Raw genomic sequence first — 21,221 nt, 5'->3', positions numbered from 1 at the left:
TGATGGCAAATTTCCAACCCTTCACCCCTCCTGTCAATTCATGTGTGTTTCTAAAGACAATTTAGAGAGCAAAGAAAGTGGAAATAGAACTGTCAACCTTTAAGTTAGTTAATTTGTTGATTGAAAATGAAAGCAGGTAAGATCATTGTTTTTTTCTTAAAAGAAGTTAATTAGTCCTCCACTTGAAAGAGGTTGATAAATACTGCCTAGAAAATCACTAGATGAAAATTGTAAAAATAGAATTAGGTACAGATGATAATGACATTATCTGACTTTGTTATAGTGAAGACCTGTGTATTTTTTAATCTAATTTCTGAAACTCACAAGATAATCACAGAATTGTAAGAGTTGAGGTGGATCAACTGGATTGTTAAGGTCAACCATGAATGTTTTAAGTATTTCAGTCACAATTTTTTTTTTTTTTTTAATAGGGATGCCCTCTGCTTCTTTATTAGTTTATTTGCTTTTAGCGTTACTCATCCATTTCACATCTGGAGAAACAGAAGTGAAGTTCAGTGGACAAACAGAATTTGTAGTCAATGAAACAAGTACAACTGTTATACGTGTTGTAATTGAGAGGACAGGGAAGCCTGCTAACATCACAGCAATTGTGTCGGTAAGAAACTATGGCAGTTATATTCTCAGTGACTGTTGATATCTTTCCAAAGAGCTTTTTGAGAAGTGTGGACTCAGATTAAAAATGTGATGAAAAACTCAGATGAGAAAAGTAATTGCCAGTATGGCTAATGATAAGTGAAAGCCACAAAAGTACCTTCCATACTTTATTTCCTCTTCTGTGAACTTCTAATTTCACTGTTCTCAAATGAAGACTAGCATTTTTCACAATGGTTCATTCAAACCTTTAGTGCCTATAAGGATGATTTGGGTGTGGCCGCCATGCTGGTTCAGTTGCTTCTCTACATTTAGTCGCAGCGTCCAACTATAAACTTAATCTAGACCCTTTGCTGTTTTGACATGACTTCCTTTGTAATCTCTCCTCTTAACTACCTCATGTACAGTATTATCAGGGCAATTTTCTTCTGTTGATTGAGATGAATGGAGGACATAGAATACTTAATCTTGCCAATTTTGGCAGTCAAATTTTTAATCTAAGTTGCATGCTTAGGCTCCTTCCAGTGCCAAGAGTGAGACTGGAAGGCAGAAGGCAGTTAAATCCTAAGGTAAGTTTAATTAATGTAGAGTATTATGAAGGTGTACAGATCTGTACTTCCTGTACAGGAATAGCTTTTCCATTAAAAAACATGTTCATATGATGCATTATTGCAAAAGATACCCAGTTGCAAGGAAAGAGTTCATAAATTGTTCTGAGTAAAGTGTTGTTTTATTGCTACCCCTCCACCCTGTTTATTCAGCATGAATACAAGGGGTTATTATCTGTATACTTTCTATCCAGATATTGAACTATATGACAGCAGGGGAAATTGTGGGAGGAATTATGTGCAAAAAAGAGTGTATGAAATCTGTTCAAATGAGTCCAGAAGATGTTGGGGGAAGAAGAAAGTGACATTGGATCACATACTTATTGCAGGTTGATGGAGAAAACACAGGAGACTTTTTTGACACATACGCAGCTGCATTTATACCCGACACAGAAACAAACCGAACAGTGTATATATCTGTCTGTGATGACGATCTTCCAGAGGCTGATGAGACATTCACATTTCACTTGACACTACCAGTGAGTCTCAGTTCTTCAATTTATCTGTTCCCCAGAAAACAGTGAGTAAACTGACATAAATGAATGGCATTTAGATTATATAGATTTCAATGTAGTCCTACTGCTTGTGAGCATTAACAGGTAAGAACTAAAATCTGGAATCCAACCAGGACGGTGCTTACTACCCCTTAGGTTTGCCATTCCTGTGATTGTCTCTGTGTGATATTGCTGTGCTGTATAGACAGAGCCTGACACTTGAGGAGCACTGCATTCAGCTGTGGACATTTGAAGGTTCTACAGGAGCGCAGAAGAGTTAGATTCCTGTTTTGCTGCATAGGCTGTGCCTGGAGGAGAGGGTGGAAGAAGCAGAAGCAGAGATTCAATAAGGCTTACCTAAAACCAAACAAACAATTTTATAAATACTTATCAATGTATTTCTTCATATTGTTTTATCTCACAGGATTTATGCTACAAGAAATGGGTTCATAGTGACATTTTTTTAGCTAACAGATCATAATTAAGTAAGATGTCAGTTCAGTAAAGATAAATTCTGTATTTCATTGCCAATTATTACACATCTCAGGCTGTTTGCAGTGAATATGAAAATGCATATTTTCCCTTCCTTCTTTGATTTGTAAATGTAGCTCAATTTTACAATGCTGTAAAGACTTGCATCTTATAGCTAATGTCCCAGTATATCCTTTAGATGGTATCCCAGTATAATAGCTTCAAAGTTTCAGTTTTATACAAACATTAGGGAAAAAAGAACAGCTTTGGAATTCCTGGCAGTGCTAGAAGCTTCATACCTAGTTTCCTGTTTATATAGTGTCTTTAATAGTTGTCAAACTATCTTTAATCATGTGCAAAGTTTGTTTCAAGCCATTTATTGTTGACTGTATAGAGTGTATTTCCTCAGTAAGTAGGAATTATTTTGGTACATTGTATTGCTTTAAATAATTTTCATTGTAATATGTATTATAAAAGATGTACATTTTTTACAGACTAATATTTACACTTAAAATTCAAATAAAAATATTTATTTTTCCCCATATTTATTATGTTATTTTGTTTTTAATTTTAGAAACCGTCTGCAAGGATAAAGCTTGGCTCACCCAAATCTGTCACTGTAACAATCTTATCAAATGACAATGCCTTTGGAATAATTTCTTTTAACATGGTATGGCTTTTTATATGGTATAGGTAAAAATCTTAGAAAACATAAAGGTGAAATTGTCAAATATGCTGGTTATTCACTTGAATCCCTTGAAAACTGATTATGTGTTTCATCTCTGAAAACAGCTCTAGAGATAATTCATATGTATGTATGTGATTAATACATATATACAGCTTTAATATTTTTATATGCTTTTAGGTGTTGAGATGTTGCCTGAGATCCTCACACTTGGATGACTACCTATGTTGCTTACCTAAATATAAAACTGTTAAGAATTGTTCAGTCCCAGTGCCCCTCATCTCTAAGTCAAGATCTAAATACAGTGTGGAAGAAGTATGCTTTATTACCATCATTATGGCAATGTAATTTGTAGAAGACTTCCCTGAAAAAAATCTTAATATGAGAAATTTTTAGCACCACAGTACTAAGCCGTGCTGCTCCCTGAATTGCTGTAATTCTTTTAAATTTTTCAGCTACAACAGTTTGAGACAGAGTCTGTTCTAATAAATGAATTTTTAATGGAGAAAACCTATTTTTAACAGGATTAGGAGCTCTTATAAATACTAGTGCTCATATGCCAGTGCTTAGTGTATATTAACTATGTTAATTTAGTAAGAAAACCCAAACAGGAAAACCCACTTCTACATGCATAAGATGATAATTTTTTTACCTGAAATCTTTCAAGCTTTGTATTAGCTGAACTAATTGGTTGCTATGAAATGTATGCCAACAGTGGACTGGTTTGCAGATTGGATTAATTTGTCTGTGGGAGTTTGGTATTTCTATGGTAACAGTTTCTTCCTTCTGCTGTGATATTTGATCTGTGCCTGATTGCCTGTCCCTTTTCTTCCTCATTAGTCTGCCTTAATCACAGTGAATGAGCCCAAGGGCAGAAATGAATTTGTGCCTCTCACTCTAATTAGGGAGAGAGGAACCTACGGGACAGTCATTGTAACTTTTGAGGTGAGTTCATCAAAAAGGATTCATACCTTTGTTGAATGAAACTGTGAGGCTGTAATTTATCAAAGTGTTTATTAAAGTGAAAGATGGACAAAATACCTGTGCCTACAATGTTAATTCTGTTTCATAAAATGGATACTACCTTTCAAATGGAAAATATTGCAATTATCTGACTGCTTAATTTGAGGAAAAATTAGGATATGTTAGAGAAAATTGGAGTATTCTCTGTCATTTAGGAAGGTATCTGAGGCAGCATCAGTTAATATTGTTAAAAAACAATGAGTATTAAGTGTGTAAGAAATTTCTTGTTTATTTCTTCAAAATTTATCTGTATTTTCAAATAAATGCCTGAGTCTTTAATGCTTGTGCCAAGTTCAAATATGTAAGTTCAAAAAAGAGTTCAATGTTTAGTGAAATTCTGTATCTCTAAGACTCCAATTTGAATTCCCAGAAACTTCAACCTTTCCAAATAATTACTTGAATATTTTAGGCCATGATTACTTCATTTGAATGGGTTATAGTTATTGCCTTTATTGTGGGAGGGGTTGGTTTTTTGGGGGTGGGGATTTTTTTTTTATCTAGCTCTGATTCTATTACATTCTTTTAAATGAAAGTTAATTTTTCATATGGAAATTTCTGTATAGGTTGTCTGGTCTTATACTTCATCAAAGGTTTAACGTGTCAAAATCTCAAAAGATTTGAACACGATGTTATTGCATATTAAATACAATATGTATAGATAATGTACAGAATGAGATTCTCTCTATAATTTATTGCAGTTCTACTTGTTTTAACATTCAGTAAATTTTGCTATCTGCACAATTAATCAAGTTCAACTCAGAATGCAGTTTATATACATATGTTGAAAATAATTTACAAGATGTACTATTTCTTTTTAGGTTTCAATATTAATTGTAATTTCCTTAGTCACAAGTCAAGATAGAAAGGTCACAAAACCAGTAACTGCTATTATTCTGCCTTGGAACTGATTAGGAAATGTTAGTGATTTAAATGAAAAGATAATTACTATCCTTTCTGTTATTTAAAAGAGTCAATTAATGCATCAAAAAGTACCAAAGAGTCCTCACAGGCCCGTATGGAAGTAATTGTCTTCCTCTTTTTTTACTCTGAGTTACTCCATCTGCCAAAAAGAGCAGATTTTCACAACTGAATGTGTGTACCTGTGATCAGGAGATGATTGAATAAATAGTCATTTGTTATGCGTGTCACACACTGTATATTGACTATTGTGCCACATTTTTATGCATGTTTTATGTATTTTTTGTCATAAAAATCAACTATTTGCAGATAGAAGATGGACCAAACTCAGCTGAAGAAGACTTAGGTCCAGCCAGAGGGAACATTACGTTTGTGCCTGGGAGATCAGTGTTGATTTATAATTTAACAGTGCTTGATGATCAGGTAAGAACAAGCTGACTTTGGTTTTGGTTTGGATATATGGAAAGTTAACTGCTGTTCAGGAGACACTTTGGATTAAATTACAAAAATTTAAACAGGCTTTAAACAGGGATAGAAGTGCTTCTGCTTCATAAAGTTGTTAAGTTTTGTCTCAATGGGCTATTATTTAATAATTTTATTTTTTTAGTGCTGCCTCTGTAGTTACCATCAGTGAATATTTTTAGTTTCTGAACATACCCTGACTGCTCTGATTAGACCTGTTAGGGGCTACACACTAAATCTATAAATAATGAGGAAAGCATTTTACTTTTTATTCAGATGGAGTACTCAGGTCCTTGCATGGCCAAGGATGGCGTTCTTGAACTAGATGCAGGTTTATGTATTAGACTGACCTTTCTATATTTAACTTTTCTCTGTTTCTTTTAAATGTTCTTTGTTTTTCCCTAATTATCCACCTTGCGAATTCAGACTAGGCTTGCAGAATGAACTCAGGTTATCCTTTTTGTCTTTATCAATTGTTTAGGCAAAAGGAACCTAATCATAACATTGCTTACATGATACATTTTGATTATGTCCTCAGTGATGCCTGTGTAGCTCCTCTGCCTTTGGTCAACAGTGCATAAAAATGCAGTTTATTCTTTGTTAACTTGATTGCCCTCGCTTCTGTGAAGAGCAGACATGTTATGTTTGCAGCTAAAGAAAGAATAAAGCACACAAAATTTGGAGGGAAAAGATAGATTAAAAAAAATGTGCATTTTTTTACCTAGATGTGTTTCAAGGCAGAAACATACTTTAAAAATACCAAAAGCAGATAACATTCCTAAAAGAAAAGAGAGTCATGTGGAGAACATGCACACTAAGTGATAATTAAAAATTTTCAGGTTTTAGATTGGTCTTTGAGAAGAACCTGTGTATATGTTGTGAGCCTTTCTTGCTATTTCAAGTAAAGTAAACATAGTCTTCTAGTTTTTCATTTGTGTTTTTTCCTTTTCTTACAGTTTTCTGTTGGGTTTTTTTAATTTATAATGAGTTTGAGAAGGAAATAGAGGCACCAAAATAAGTGAACATGATACAGAACAACTTAATAAGGAAATTCACTAGAAAAATTGTGTAGGAAAAAAGTGCCTGTCACAAAAGAGAGCGACTTTAAAGCAATTTTTTTCATACTTCTGTTAATTATAAAAACCAGTTTCCCATGTCTATACCGATACTAATACTAAAAGACTGTGCCAGACTGCTATGTAGAAACTTCTCTTTCAGATTAGATGTAGTATTTCTGTAACTTATATGCAGAAAAAATTTTTATTTTTCCTCCAAGAAGTACTCTTAACATTCTTTTCCTCAAAGTTGGATCTGTACAGCTGTGGCTGGTCCATTCACTGAAAGTCTTCCACAGACACACACAAAAGGTTAATTCTGTGTAAAAATCCTTTATTGATGATGATGATGGAATGCACAAGAATTCAGTGTTACTCTCAGAGCTCTTAGGATCAAAGTTAAGAAAAACAATGAAACAGCTATTGTTCTGAATTATGTAGCCCTTTTCCTACAGAAAGTAGGGGACTGCAGATTTGATCTCTACAGTACTACATTTATTATTGTATTTATTTCCTTCTTAGTGAGGGATAATGGAAACTTTGTTAACAGAAAATTAAAGAGGCAAGAAAGCACTGAAAATCCTTCATGTTTTTGTCTTTGAAGTCTGACTGGGTTTTAATGGTCAGTCATGATGCCATTAAAAACTCTAGCATGTCCCACTTATAAGAGATGCTAAGATGTAAACTACAACTAAAGTTATGGATACATTTTGACTCTCTTAAGTGTATATTTTTGTGATACCAGATGGCATATTAATCAGTGAACTAAATGAAACACAAATTAGCATTTATTCTAATGAGGTAAACTGAGCATGTGGTATCTCAGTATAGGATGGAGGTTACTGAGAGCATCCAGATCTCACATTGACAACAAAATCCTGCATCGGTTGACAGCATTATGGAAGTTTCAGTGCCACAAGCCAAACAAGGATATCATGCCCCCTTTCCTAGTCCTGGAAAAGGATCTGAGGGTAGCCAATAAACAAATGAGTGTTAAAGAGAAAGACATATTGGACAGCAGGGTTTTCAGAACCTTTTTTGCTCAGTAAACAGAAGTGCATGAAAAGGATTGGTCAACTTTATAGCAGACCATTAGCAAAAAAACTGTAATTTTGTCCTGGAATTCATCTCAGAAGAAAATACGAATGGTTTCCAGTAGTCCACAGTAAGGATGAGATGCAAAGATCAAAAATAATTTTTTAAAATTTACTTTTTACCTATATGTATTAATAAAATAATCATATTTTTTCAGCTTCATAGCTTTAGCAAATCAGGATTTGGGAGATAAAATATAGAATCACAGAATCATATAATATACCAAGTTGGAAGGGACCCATCTGAATATTGAGTCCAACTCCGGCGTTTGCATAGAACACCCCAAGAATCACACCATGTGCCTCCATATATATATATTTATATAGCAATATAAAGCAAAAATATCATTCTTAATTCTGTGGTTTATAAACCATTCTTTATTATCTACTGCATCAGATACCAAAGTCATTTTGTAGACATGCCAAAATCTAAATAATTGCTAAGCACAAAAAAATACTTTTCTAAGATCTGTGATGGAAATTTTCTCTGTGATTGTGGGTTTGTCTGAACATAGGATGTGTTCCTTTTCCGGTTGTATAGAGACAGATGGGCCAAGGTAGCTCCTGTCCATAAGTTTTTCCTGTATTCTCTCAGGCACATGTAAAGGTAGATCAGTATCAACATCCAAAAAAAAATGATGTAAATCTAATTTTGTTTCCAAATAGAAGTGGCTGCCAAAAGTGGCAATTGGTCTCCAGATACTCTCAATCTGTAAAGATCCAGATTTTTCTGATTCTTCGCTAATTTTTGTCTTTTTGTTTGACTTTCCCCCCTTTTTCATATTGTCAGAGCTCAGAAGTGTGTTTTAAGAAAATAGAGACGTTCAATTTTGAGAAGGGATTTTTAGCTAAAATTAAAAGCAGGACTTCTCTCCTGCTTGTTTTAATATGAAATGAGCTTTCTCAAGTTTGTATCATTTTTCTGCAAAATACGTAAACTGTATTTCTCAGTATGAATGTTCTGCATATATTTGAATGTGACTTACACCCAGTTGCTAATATTATTTTTCCAGATACCTGAAAATGATGAAATCTTTGTTGTTCGTCTGAAGAGTGTGGAGGGAGGGGCTGAAATCAACAACACAAAAAATTCCGTTTGGATTAATATTAAGAAAAATGACAGTCCCGTGCGTTTTGTTCAGAGTGCTTTTGTGGTGCCTGAGGAAGATGATGTGGTAACAATCCAGGTGGTTCGTGGTAAGGATGTCAGTGGAAAATTAATTGGACCTGATGAAGATGAAGTCTCTGTCTGTTATGCCATTTTAACTGGGGATTCAACAACACATGCACAGCTTAACGTAGACTTCCTAGATCTACAGCCAAATACAACTCTTGTTTTCCCACCTCTAGTTCACGAAATGTATTTGAAATTTAAAATCCTTGATGATGCCATACCAGAAATTGCTGAGACCTTTCAGATTATGCTTCTTGAGGACACTTTGCAGGGAGATGCTGTTTTGATTTATCCGTCTGTTGTTCATGTCACTATCCAACCAAATGATAAACCCTACGGAGTGCTATCAATCAACAGTGTTCTGCTAGCTCACCCTGTTACCATTGATGAAGACCAAATTTCAAGGTACTAAAATCTAGTATCTAGTCTGTTTAAGAGATTTGTTTGGCATTGTTAAACATCCTTAGGATATCATTAAAAGTGATTGTAAAATCACTGCTAAAATGTAATGTAGAAATTACTCAGTGTGTTGTTGTTATTATCAACTTTATCTACAAAGAGTTCAAGGAAGTGGGAATGTCTAATTATGCAGGAAGTATTTTAATATTTATAAACTGTATGTAAATAAATCATAACTATTCAATCACTTCATATGAATAGTGAAAACCCCTTAATCTAAAGGCAGGATCAGTTGTGATGCTGCTACACACTAGTTTAGTGGGACATAGATTTCTGTCTTCTTCCTTGGTAAACCTTTGTATTTACTATCTATAAAACCAGTCTCTGGTTAAAGAAATTGGGTGTATTTCATGAGTGTCTCCCTTGATGCTTACTTTAAATTCAAAAGTAATTTAAATATGTGTAATTTTACAGAGAGATTAAAATCAAAGTCCTGTACAAACTTTATAGGCAGGAATGATACACAATATTGACAATCACAATAAAAATGTCCACTACTAGTTACTGATAGTAGTTCATCCCCAAAGAAACAGATAATGCCTCCAACTATCATACTATGAACAATTTTGGAAGAATATTTTATGTTATGTAGAACCCAGCACCTGAGTATTCATCTTTCCTTCTTATACACAGTAAAGAAATAAATCTTACTTTCTAAATTTTTGTAAGTCAAGATTCTCAGACTTTTTGTTGTAGTCATGTGCTCATCAGATGCAGGCAACCTGACATTTCCAGTATCATAAATATCAATAACTGAATATATTTTCAGTACAGCGGCAAATAGTTCATTCAAAATCATTATTTAAATGTTCATGCTTAACAATTGTTCATGATGTAGAAAGGTAATAGACAAAAAGTTTTCTGAAATTTCACTTTCATTTCTCAAGGCAAATGTAAAATGTGCCCAGTCTCCACTTGTCAGTATCTTTCTTGCTGTTCTAACAAACATCTTTAGTGACATTACAAAGAGCTTGTGAATAAACACTGAGTCTTACACGTGTGTTATGATTTCACAAACTGTAAGCCCTGAGTCAAATGTCTGTTGAAACCACTTAGATCAGTGTAAATATTTTAGAGAGTCAATAACCAGGAAGCCAGTGGTAAGTATGATTTTATACAGTGGGTCTTTGTTTTCATTCAAAACCACAGGTTTGAAGGGATCACAATCGTAAGAAATGGTGGAACACATGGAAATGTTTCTGTTTCCTGGGTTATAATCCGAAATAGCAGTGATCCCTCACCTGTGACTGCAGACCTTCTTCCAGAGGCTGGGGAAATAAGTTTTGATCAAGGACAGATGCTGGTGACACTTTTTCTGGACATTATTGATGATGATATACCAGAAGAGGCAGAGCCCTACCTACTGAAACTCTTGCCTCATACAATACAGGGAGGTGCAGAAGTCAGTGAGCCATCTGAGGTAAGTTTGCTTTTAAAATTCTTTTGGAGAAGGTAATAATGGGTAACAAAGACTTTAACAGTTTTAATAACATTGGTTGATTGGCTGAACTGGTGAAAGGATTTAGTCTTGAATAGAAATCAAACAAATTAATCCTTAATATGATCTTATTGTATAGAACCATATCTAAAGTATTTGACTTACATAATGCCAGACCTTTTTACTGTGGCAGCATTCAGTCTAGATTATTCCCAGCATGCACAGCATTGCATAAATGCTGTCTCAAGTGACTGCTTCTAAGATAACACAGGAAGGTTATTTTCACTTGATCGTTTGCTGTCTTAATGATTACTGAAATGTTGTACAGAGTAACAAGTTAAAGGGAAGGGATTGGTGATTAAGACTGTAACCTCTGAACTGTTAAATAAAGGGTGGCTAGCATTGCAAACAGTTCTGTGACTTGAGTCCCTGCTTTGTCTTTTTAAAAAAATATTTGGAATGATCTTGATGAATAAAATGAATTTTTTGACAATCTGAAACATTTTTAAATTACTCACTTTGTCTGCTGAACCAAAAAATCAGTTTTTCAGAGCTCATTCTGGCACATGGATGATACATAGTGGGAAAGTTGCCACTGTCAGTTCTGTGTACAAAGAATGCTTTGGGACTGTCAGTCTGATTTCTCTTCTGAGTACCAGTTCACTAAGGAAAAAAGTGTGTGGTGACAGTCAGGACATGCTTTCATGAATACATGAAACTATGATATAGAGTAATGCAGCATAGAGTAAATGATGCCATTTTCTGCTTTGCAGCTTCTATTTTACATTCAGGACAGTGATGATGTTTATGGCCTAATAAAATTCTATCCTTTGGAGAATCAGAAGATTGAAAGTAATCCGATGGGACGGTTTCTATCCTTGAGTTTTGCAAGGGAAGGAGGAACGTTTGGAGATGTGCAGTTGGTTTATACTGCACTGTATATTCCAGCTGGAGCTGTGGATCCTGAGAGAGCAAAAGGTGGCATTCTAAATATTTCTAAAAGAAGCATTCTCATCTTTCCAGAAGGAAAAACACAAGATACTATAAATATACCAATAAGAAATGATGCATTTCTTCAGAACGGAGCTCATTTCCTCATACAGGTATCTCAGTTGTGTTTGGAGATTTTTTTTAGTCTGTGTAAGTATAAAGGATATAATTTAGTAGTGGCTGCTTCCCTTTAAATTTAATTAAAATGGTCCTGCCTGTTGGAAAACAAAAAAAGGAAATACAAAAGTGGTTAGCTCTGTAGCCAAGAAAACTTTCTTTTTTAGAGACAGCTTCCATAAATCTGCCGTAAAGAGCTTTATTCTTAATCATTATTTACTAATTACACCATTTTAAAAAAATAGACTGTTGTAATAGGATTCAGGTATTACTCATGAAATTTAACAAAATTTTGCAGAGGTTAGTTACCTTTTCAGGTATGTTATTTTGTCAACCCCTTCGCTTTCGTAACCAAAGTAAAGCTCCTGAGTTAGAGAAGCACGACAAATTTTAGGAAACACAAACGAGTAAATAAAAACTCAAAATAGTCAAACATATATTTAATTTATATGCAAATTGGATCAGAGAACTTGAAAATTATTTTTTGCAGTTCCCTCTGTACATGCCCTTCTGATTTTTTCTTTTTTTTTTTTCTGTCTGAATTTGTAAGAAGAGAGCTTCTATCATTGCTCATAAGATTGGCTGGAAAAATTCACTAAAACTATGCCTTTGAAAGAAAACTGGATTTTCTGCAAAAATGCTTAAAGAAATAATTTCCATTTTCTAATTAATTTTTTCATTTTTCACTGGAGAAAGCCAAATTTTCTTACTTGATAGCAAGTTACTGTTCAGATATACTTCTGTGAGAGATCCTGAGCATTGTAATCAGTAATTGTTATACTATTTTCTCATCTGCAGTTAAGACTACACCATTATCTCTACTTCCTCTGATTAACTATTACCACTCTGGTCGTCTGGGATCATAAACCCAGGGAGCGATCTTGATGCACAGACAAAGGGATGACTTGGTGCATCCAAAGCCCAAATCTCAGAGTAATTTCTCAGTTCTTTTTGATCCTTTCATTTTAAGTCATGTGTCTTTAAAATTTTCAAGTAGAGATGTTGATGTTAAATCATAAATGTAAAATTTGTAGGTTTTGTCTTTAATTCATAGTCTACCAAAGATGTTTTAATTACTTCTGGAATCTTGAAAATATTTCTTCCCTCCACCTCTTCACCCATATCTTCTCTTAAACAAAAAAAAAAAAAAAAAGAGGAAAAAAAATATTGTCAGAATTATATTACTGTTTTACTAACACACACTGTTTTTACATTCACAGTTAGGGAATTGTGTTCTGAAATATTAGAATAATTTTGTGTATTTTACCATCTGCATGAGATCTGAAAGATCTGTAGAAGAACTGAAATATCTAATTCCAAGACCTTTTTAGATGATAGATTAGAAATAGCATTTCAATGTGGACTATGGACAAGACATACACGTGACAGGTATTTCAGAATGTAGGCACTTGGCCTGGCTTTTTGAACTGCAGATTCCAGGGAAATGGGAGGCGGATGTTCTATACTTTCTCCATGAACCATAAAAATCTCTTTATTTGAATAAACAACATCAGAGGCAACTTTCAGCACAAATAATTCATTTAGAGAAGGAACTAAAATACCCTTATTTATCACTATGACAATCATTCTACATTGTGAATAAATGATAATCTGAGCGAATCTTTTTAGAATGAGAAAACTACAGAGTCTGTACTAAGTCCAATAAAGTATCAGCTCAGGAATCAGGGGAGGAGGGGCAGAGAAAGAAATGAAGCTTCAACACAGCTAGAGAATGGATAGAGGAAATGCAAAAGTGAGATTAACATTCTTCAGTGACATCTTCAATTAAATAACCTATTGTTGTTTGACATGCATACTGCTTCTGGTATGGACAGAAAGATTAATTTAATAAACTACTTGGCATTATTCAATTCACAATCCATTCTGCTTTCCTCATGAGCTGATTTGCTTTAAGAGGAAACACTGAGTTTTAAAAAATCTTGATACTTAATTAATTATTACTTTAATCTCTAAGTTAGTGTCCAAAATCAGAAACACTCAACAAAAGGAATTCTTTCAGCTCTATAGTGTTTCAGAAACTTTTCTGAGCTAACAGTGGTCCATCTGCGTGCTGTTAATTGTGCAGTCAGGGCCTACTGATCTAAGAAAGCTTCGAAAACAAGCGAAACAAACAGTCTCACCCTCTGTTCCTCAGACTCCCAATAACTGACTTGTATGGTTGAGAATCAGTTGCTGAATACAGTATTTATAACACAGTTTCCATCTATCATCAAATAAACTGTGCATAAATATTGTTGACTGTTACTTAAGCAACAGTAGTACAAAGTATGATACAGCCCAAGTTTTAAGAATCAAAAGGCTTTAAAACTCATGAGTTGAATTGGTGATTCATGATCCCTGTACGGATTTAAATAAGGACACTTCCCTCACTAAAACCTATATAATAGCATCTGATAACTCTAGACAAAAGCATACTAGTGGGAGTTAAAAGTTGGTTGTCATTGGTGGTTCGTGCACCAGTTAAATGTTTACAAATCAGCTGTGGAAACATTTATTGTTATGATGCATATAGACAGAATCTCCTGTTGGTGTAAATTATATTTGAAAGAAATACTAAAAAAGGAAGATTCTGCTTTCCTTGCCATGTCAGTGCTGCTGATGGGCTTGGTGAATGGTATTTTCAATTCAAAGAAAGAATAAACGTTTTTCTATTTCTTCTTAGTATAAATAAATCATAAAAAAATACAGTAGCACAAGAGGAGGATATGGTTTTGAAATTCTGTACTGATTTTCAATTCTGAATGTAATTTTAGCCTATCAGTTATTGTAAATAGAGAAGTTCTTAAAGTTGTATGAAAGAGGAAAGATTGAATCATTCTTTGGCTTCCTCAGAGGCTATAAGTTATTATGGTGTCAGTAACTTCAGCAAATACTTATCAATGTGTGGCAAAAAATTGAAGTTAGAACAACTGTTTGGGCACTTGTCAGATTAATTCATAGGCCTAGTAATAAATTGCCCAAACTAGAAAGTTCATTATCCCTCTGCATACATTTAGTTGTGTACATAGATGTAATTTGTCTGAGACATATACCATTCTGCTGAAAAAGCTGAATATCATCCACTTCATTTCTTGCACATCTACTTACACATTTTGTGACAATGTTGCCAATAAGAAAAATTTATTCTGGAGATGTTTTGTTCCTTGCAACTGAAATTTATTCCAAAATGTCAGAATAGTTCTGACTTTGTACTAAGGCTTCTTATTTCTCAAGTTTTTCATACTTTTTCCCACAGCTGGAAAAAGTTGAGCTGGTGAATAGAATTCCTCTAATCTCACCCATGAGTCCTCGATTAGGCGAAATTCAAAATATTTCTCTGAGGATTACTCCAGATATTGCAAATGGAGAAATAGGCTTTATTAGCAATCTTCCAATTATACTGTCTGAGCCAGAAGATTCCCCTGCTACAGTGGTAAGTAATCATTGTTATGTTGTCCCTTAGTATGGAAAATTTATTTAGAGAAAGCAAAGTTTTCTATATTCATTGTAACATTTGAAAGGTAATGTGATCAAAATCCTTCCTCTAAGTTCTGTCTTACCCTAAACATTCCCCTGCTTTAAAAAAACAAAAAGGTAAAAATATTGCTGATAGAATAAAGGTCTGAAATAATGTGTTAGTCATCAGAAAAGTGAGGTTGATCTTTGCTTTCTCTTTAAGGATCTAGAACCGATTAGGTCTTGATGCTCACATAGAGCAAAAGGTGCTGCAGACAGTTTAATTTCTCTCACCAACTCTAGGGACAGTCATGTAAAGTAGGACTGATATCACTCACAAATTTCATGGAAGTGTCTTTGTATCCTAAAGGTGGTTTATATGTGAATATATAATTTGGCTCGCTGGGTCTGTTTTCCAATAAATATGCTGTTTTCTTTCTGAGAAAGCGTTTTCAAATGTAGTGCCATGCATCTGAGTGCTTTAGTCCCAGCCAGAGAAACCTTTATAAAACATCTTTTCTTACATTTTTCCTTTTTTTCCCTAGTTGTCTTCACTGAAATCTTCCCTCAAATCCTGAATCAGATAACTTTTTTGTTATTCTCAAAATAAAACTGCTCATTTCCTTAAGCAGAGTACAAGTTGGAGCTGTACTATAACAGCCAGAGTAAAATTATGGTGCTTACATTTAAACTGAGGTTGTGTCTTGATGAGATGGGCATTGAGTAAATCAGTCACACAAGGCTTTTTGTTTTTATAGGTGCTAAGTGATCTATCATGTTAATAGTCAGTCACCTCCACTAAATGTGTATAAATATATACATGTCTAAGTATATAATGAATAAATGATTAAAAGGATAAGATTCAGTATATATTTATGTTGATATACCATCTTTGATTCCATGTACATACGTATAAGTAAAAAACTCAAGGTGAACATTTTGAGGCTCTTATTCAAATATTAATTTGCAAGGGGTTGATCAGTTTTGCATCTGTTTTTGCAAGTCACAGAAGAGTCGCATGTTTTCTAGGTTTCCATTGCACTGCATCGAGATGGGACTGATGGTCAAGCAACAGTGTTTTGGAGTTTGAAACCCTCTGGTCCTAATCACAAGACAGTAACACATGATGATATAAGTCCTCTTAATGGCTCCGTTGTTTTCCTATCTGGACAAAGTGATACTACAATCAACATTACTATTAAAGCTGATGATATACCTGAAATGAATGAAACTGTATTATTAACTCTGGACAGGTATCGTACCCTAATCTTTATTCATATGTATCAGTTGTGATACTCAATTTATATATAACAAATTGGCACAGTATTAATTATGAGGTATTGCTTGTATTGTGTTGATAAGTGCCTGAAGGAATATTGGGCTCTTAATTCAGACTATATGTGGATTCTTCTTGAGTGGTGATAAGTGTAAGAAACTGCGTTTTGCTTATTATCTAAAGACTTAATGTTCTTTATATTTTGATTAAAATAATGTATGCTATTAAAAAAGTTCATTTATCTTTGGTTTTAGTTATAGCTCTTGGTTGTAACACTTATATTTTCAGAAAAGTAATGTTTAGTGAGATATTGGGAAAAACTATAATGAATATTAGAAAGCAATAGATAACTGTGTTTCTGTCAGAAAAAGGTTTATAGCCCGGATGTTAATGCAGAATTAGGTCAGCTTTTTTTGTTTGTTTTATCTGTGTGTTCAGTATTGCTTGCTCTTGATAATTAGATACTTCCATCACAAATGCTGGCTTCCAAAATAGGCCAGTATGACCATTATCATATGCCTCAGCTACAGAGCAGCAGTGGTGTTTTTGAAGCACAGTGTTGTAGTCTCCCTTCTGTGTGAGATGAGGACTGCAGGATAATTGAGGCTGTAAGAGACCTCGTGGGTTTTTGTTATCTGCCTGTAAACACTACTCAGAGTACTTGAATTATTTCATATTCAGGAGTGTATTCCCTCTTTGATTTACTAACAGAAGAATCTTGGCTATTTCTTCAGTCCTGCTTCCAACAACTCAGTTGTATATATAGTTTAGAAATACCGCCACTTCTTCTAATACCTCCTAATAATCTAAGGTATATTTTCCCTATTTGTTTTTTTTTCCTGGAAACATGCTAATAGAGATCTGCCAGCTGCAATGTTCACAATGAACATCTACTACTTACACAGTCCATATGCAGAAGTATACTTTTCCTATTTAGGAAGTTCAGACTAGCTCTTGGGAACTTTAATACCAGATACTCATGTAGGTTACATACTCCTCAAGCTGTTGCTGATCCTGTTTTTTGAGCATCATTCTGTCACACAGGAAAGATTCTGGTCATTTCAGGATTGGCCTGCTTCTGTAGAAGCTGGCTGGTGGATACATCTAGTGCAGAATGAATTATTTAATTCTGCTTTGGCTACTGTGCCAAAAAGATGGTCCTGGTTCAAGACAAAACCAAATGGAGACTTTTACAAGCAGTTTTCTGATTTCCTTTCTGTGGACAAAACTGGTTTGTCTGAAAGAATTTATTAAGAGTTTCTGGCACAAAGCAGAAAACGAAGATTAGAAATAATGATTATTGTTGTGAAGAAGCTGCGTAAAGTGTCCAAAAAATTGAAGTGGAAGGATAGGAAACCGGTAAGTATATAGAGGAACTGGAGAGTATAAAAGATTTAACTTTTTAAGGTTGGACACCTCTAGAGTATATGTAAGTACAGCTTTCTGCCACTTACTCCGAGTAGTAACCTCGTGCCCTGAAAATTATGTCTACAAAGAGGATTGAGCTGGCAGATGAACAAATGCAACCACTGTTCTGCTTTTGCTGTGTACGACAGGAGTAGCAGGTTCTTCTGATCATGAAGCAGCTGAAAAAAAGTATGCCAGCAGTAAGCAGCTTTCCCATACTTGGCAAGGTCTGAGAGTGAAGTAAGGAGCAGGTGGTCTGGGAAGAAAAAAGAAGTAAATAAGGAGGACATAAAATTTAAACTTCTCTCTAGACATGGATAGTGTTCCTCAAGGCTATGAGTGAAAATTGGCAACCTGAACATGAGCAGAAGCCAAGAATGGATTGACTGCAAAGATCGTCCTTTCAGTACTGGAGATGACTCTTCAAACCAGGGGTGAAGGAGATTGGCAGGGTGGTGTGTGTAGGCTTGTGGTATTGCTTTCTACATAGTTTGTATTTTCTGGGTGAACAGAAGATTTCAGTTTCCAAGGCTGGCAGCCACCTCCTCACAGCGGTAATGAATTAGCATGGAAACAAAGATGCACTGTGCTATGGATGTGCTTGCACTGTTTGATAAATTGTAGCATAAGTCAGTAGAAAAACAGAGCATGTAAGGACTTTAATGAAAGTATAGACATAGAAATACATTCATTAACATCCTATTTATTGCACTTAGTAATAGCATGGACAAAATAATAATTAGTTCTAACAGGGATGTATTATTTACAACTCAGCGGTGTTGTTAAGGCAGTTTACATTTTAAATGAGCTTTGATTGTATCCATAAGTATAGAAGAAACTTTCCAAGCCATTAAAAATAGTATTTTCTTTCCTTGCTCTATGGCCACCATCTGTAGGCCATGGATATTAAAAATAAATCTGAATGCTGTCCACAAAATGGAGGCCAATGTATATCCTGAAGAATATACTTTCAAAGAGGACAGAAAAATAATAAAGAAGCAAGACAATCCTGTACCTGCTGAAGCTTCTTCATATTTTCTTTCCTTAGGAGCAGTTTGAATTATTCAGTTTGAATACCTGCTGATACTTAAGTAGGCCTGAATTGAGACTAGGCATAAATACACTCAGATGTCTGTAGTGAAATCTGTATTGGCCTTCTTGTTGAATGTAGGTGGAACAGGCCATGAAAATGTGGTGTATGCTTTATGAAAGCATATATACATACTAGGGCTACTCATTTTGCCCAGTAAGCACAAATATAAATAAGTATTTTAAAAATGAGGTTATTGTTTCTTCCTTCTACACAAGACATTCTGCTCTTGGCAGTTGTCATCCCCCTAGTGCAGATACACAGCTATAAATTTGGCAGTTGGTCCAGTTGAAGGACCAGGACCCTCGGGGCATGCAGGTTGTTTTTGTGCTCTTAAGTTAATGATGCTGAGAGTGAGCACTTGTGGACTTTAGAGTCTGGGAACAGCAGTACATTGATGACTTTATTTTGATTTGTGAAAATAATAATCCAGGAAAAGTTGAGTGTTTAAATAGTCTTTATGCTCAGAATCTTTTTGAGTCATAGCTCATATAAATTAAGATGCCAGAAGAGATCTGTGTACATATATATGTATCTCATTTTTATATATATACATATACATACACACACACACATACACACATATATATATATGTGTAATGAAACCAAATTGAAGCAATATAGCATGGAGATCATTGCAGTTACAGTGATTTCTGTGGTGTGATGCAGGCGAAGGTACTTAACACCTTCTTTGCCTCAGTCTTCAACAGTAAGACCTGTTATGCTCAGGACAGCTGGCCCCCTGAGCTGGTAGACAGGGATGGGGAGCAGAATAGACCCCCTGAAATCCAGGAGGAGGTAGTGACACTTAGATACTCACAAGTCTGTGGGACCAGATGGGATCACCTTCACAGAAGGAGGTGATTAGACATGGGTGGTGGTGGAGTCACCATCCTTGAAGCTGTTTAAGAAAAGACTGGATGTGGCACTTAGTGCCATAATCTAGTTGACAAGGTGGTGTTCAGTCATAGGTTGGACTTGATCTCAGAGGTCTTGTCTAACCTAATTGATTCTGTGGTCCTGTGATTCTGCATAAAAATTTCCATAGATTGAAATTATGTCTTGAGTGAATTTACAAAATAGATTTTTTAAAAATTGTGAACAAAAATAGGTTTGACCATTTAATTGTGTAGTTGTTTTTGTGTTTAAGAGGTTACTTCATGACAAAAAATTAGCAAATCATGGAAGGCCCATTTAAAGCATGGCATACTGTCTATGGGCCTTAATTCAGGGCTTGTATATAATACTTTTATGTTGTTTATATGTACAGAAACACTAAAATAGTGTTTAATGGAGTTGGGATATTTTTCTTACTTGAGGATTTCCTTTGGTTAGCGCCTGTTTCAGAACTATATCTGTCTTTCCTAAGTAATTTTTCCATGAAGAAATACATGTGATGGTACAAGAATTAAGTCTTTCAGTGTAAAATGTTGGCTTTTTCCCCAAAGTTTGATTAGATCTTGTTGAAATGGGGGAAAAGTTATTTGAAACTGGTTGTAGAATGTTTAAATGACCGTTACTGAACACCTACTGCTAGATTTTATTACTTTTCAAAGTAATAAAACCATATGTCTTCTACCGTAAATAACAAAAATTAAGATAGCCTCCAAAATCAAATAAATTGTGGATTATCTCTGAGAGAATGTATTCCCTCTGATAAGAAACGTTGTGGAATTTATAATGGGGCAAATACTACTTTAATACTACTCTTAAAAATTAGGTCCTGTCACTAATTAAGTCAGTAGATAATCTTGAAAAAATTGAAGAAGGGGTGAACACAAAACTAGGAAGCAAATTGAGTACCATTCCACAGGCAGTCTGAATGCACCTTTTTCTGAGATACCTGATAGAAGAGGAAGTATTTTAGAGAAGTGTGTTTTTAAAGTAACAATAATACAGATACACATTGCAATTCAGTTTCTCAGGGGCTTTTCAAAATATTCACTTTCTTCAGGATTCAATTTCTTGGTCCGCAGCTATGAAATTCGACCACATCTCTTAAAATTATGGTTTTATTTGCAGTGGTCTTTAGTTCATAATTGCCATATTATTTTAAACATAGTCAAAAATCTTTCTCTATTTTATGGTACTATGCATTTTTAAAAGTGCAGAAACATTTTGAAGCTTCTCTTAGTTGTCCCAATTATTCTATAGTTCTTGCTAAATAATAATTAAGATTTTTTAAATAAAGAACTTCCCTGATGACTAGCCATTTCACATGAGATTTGTCATATGGGAAATGGAGGCAGCCTGGAGCCCAGGGCATGAAGCAAGGCCATGGTGGTGGGACAGGTTAAGCCAGAAACACATGCGAGGTTTGGATGATGGCCACAGGAGTCAGGCACAGATCAGTGATTGCCAGGCACATCCACAGCAAGGAGACAAATCCAAG

General features: G+C 34.7%; 1 protein-coding gene across 1 annotated transcript in view; it reads left to right on the top strand.

The window, feature by feature from the left end:
• ADGRV1 (adhesion G protein-coupled receptor V1) overlaps positions 1 to 21,221 on the top strand; it is a 263,198-nt gene that overhangs the window by 13,669 nt on the left and 228,308 nt on the right. Inside the window, exons 4-13 of the mRNA XM_018072867.2 lie at positions 432 to 616; positions 1,550 to 1,699; positions 2,760 to 2,855; positions 3,711 to 3,815; positions 5,121 to 5,234; positions 8,436 to 9,001; positions 10,205 to 10,475; positions 11,267 to 11,596; positions 14,857 to 15,033; positions 16,086 to 16,309. Of these exons, the coding sequence (XP_017928356.1) occupies positions 432 to 616; positions 1,550 to 1,699; positions 2,760 to 2,855; positions 3,711 to 3,815; positions 5,121 to 5,234; positions 8,436 to 9,001; positions 10,205 to 10,475; positions 11,267 to 11,596; positions 14,857 to 15,033; positions 16,086 to 16,309 (2,218 nt within the window). The remainder of the gene's footprint in view (positions 1 to 431; positions 617 to 1,549; positions 1,700 to 2,759; positions 2,856 to 3,710; positions 3,816 to 5,120; positions 5,235 to 8,435; positions 9,002 to 10,204; positions 10,476 to 11,266; positions 11,597 to 14,856; positions 15,034 to 16,085; positions 16,310 to 21,221) is intronic.

This window comes from Manacus vitellinus, unplaced genomic scaffold, assembly GCF_001715985.3.
Source record: "Manacus vitellinus isolate BGI_N305 unplaced genomic scaffold, ASM171598v3 scaffold_23_pilon, whole genome shotgun sequence".
Classification (NCBI taxonomy): Eukaryota; Metazoa; Chordata; class Aves; order Passeriformes; family Pipridae; genus Manacus; species Manacus vitellinus.
Note: the sequence above shows the minus strand (reverse complement) of the source record. Positions and strands in the feature narration are given on the sequence as shown.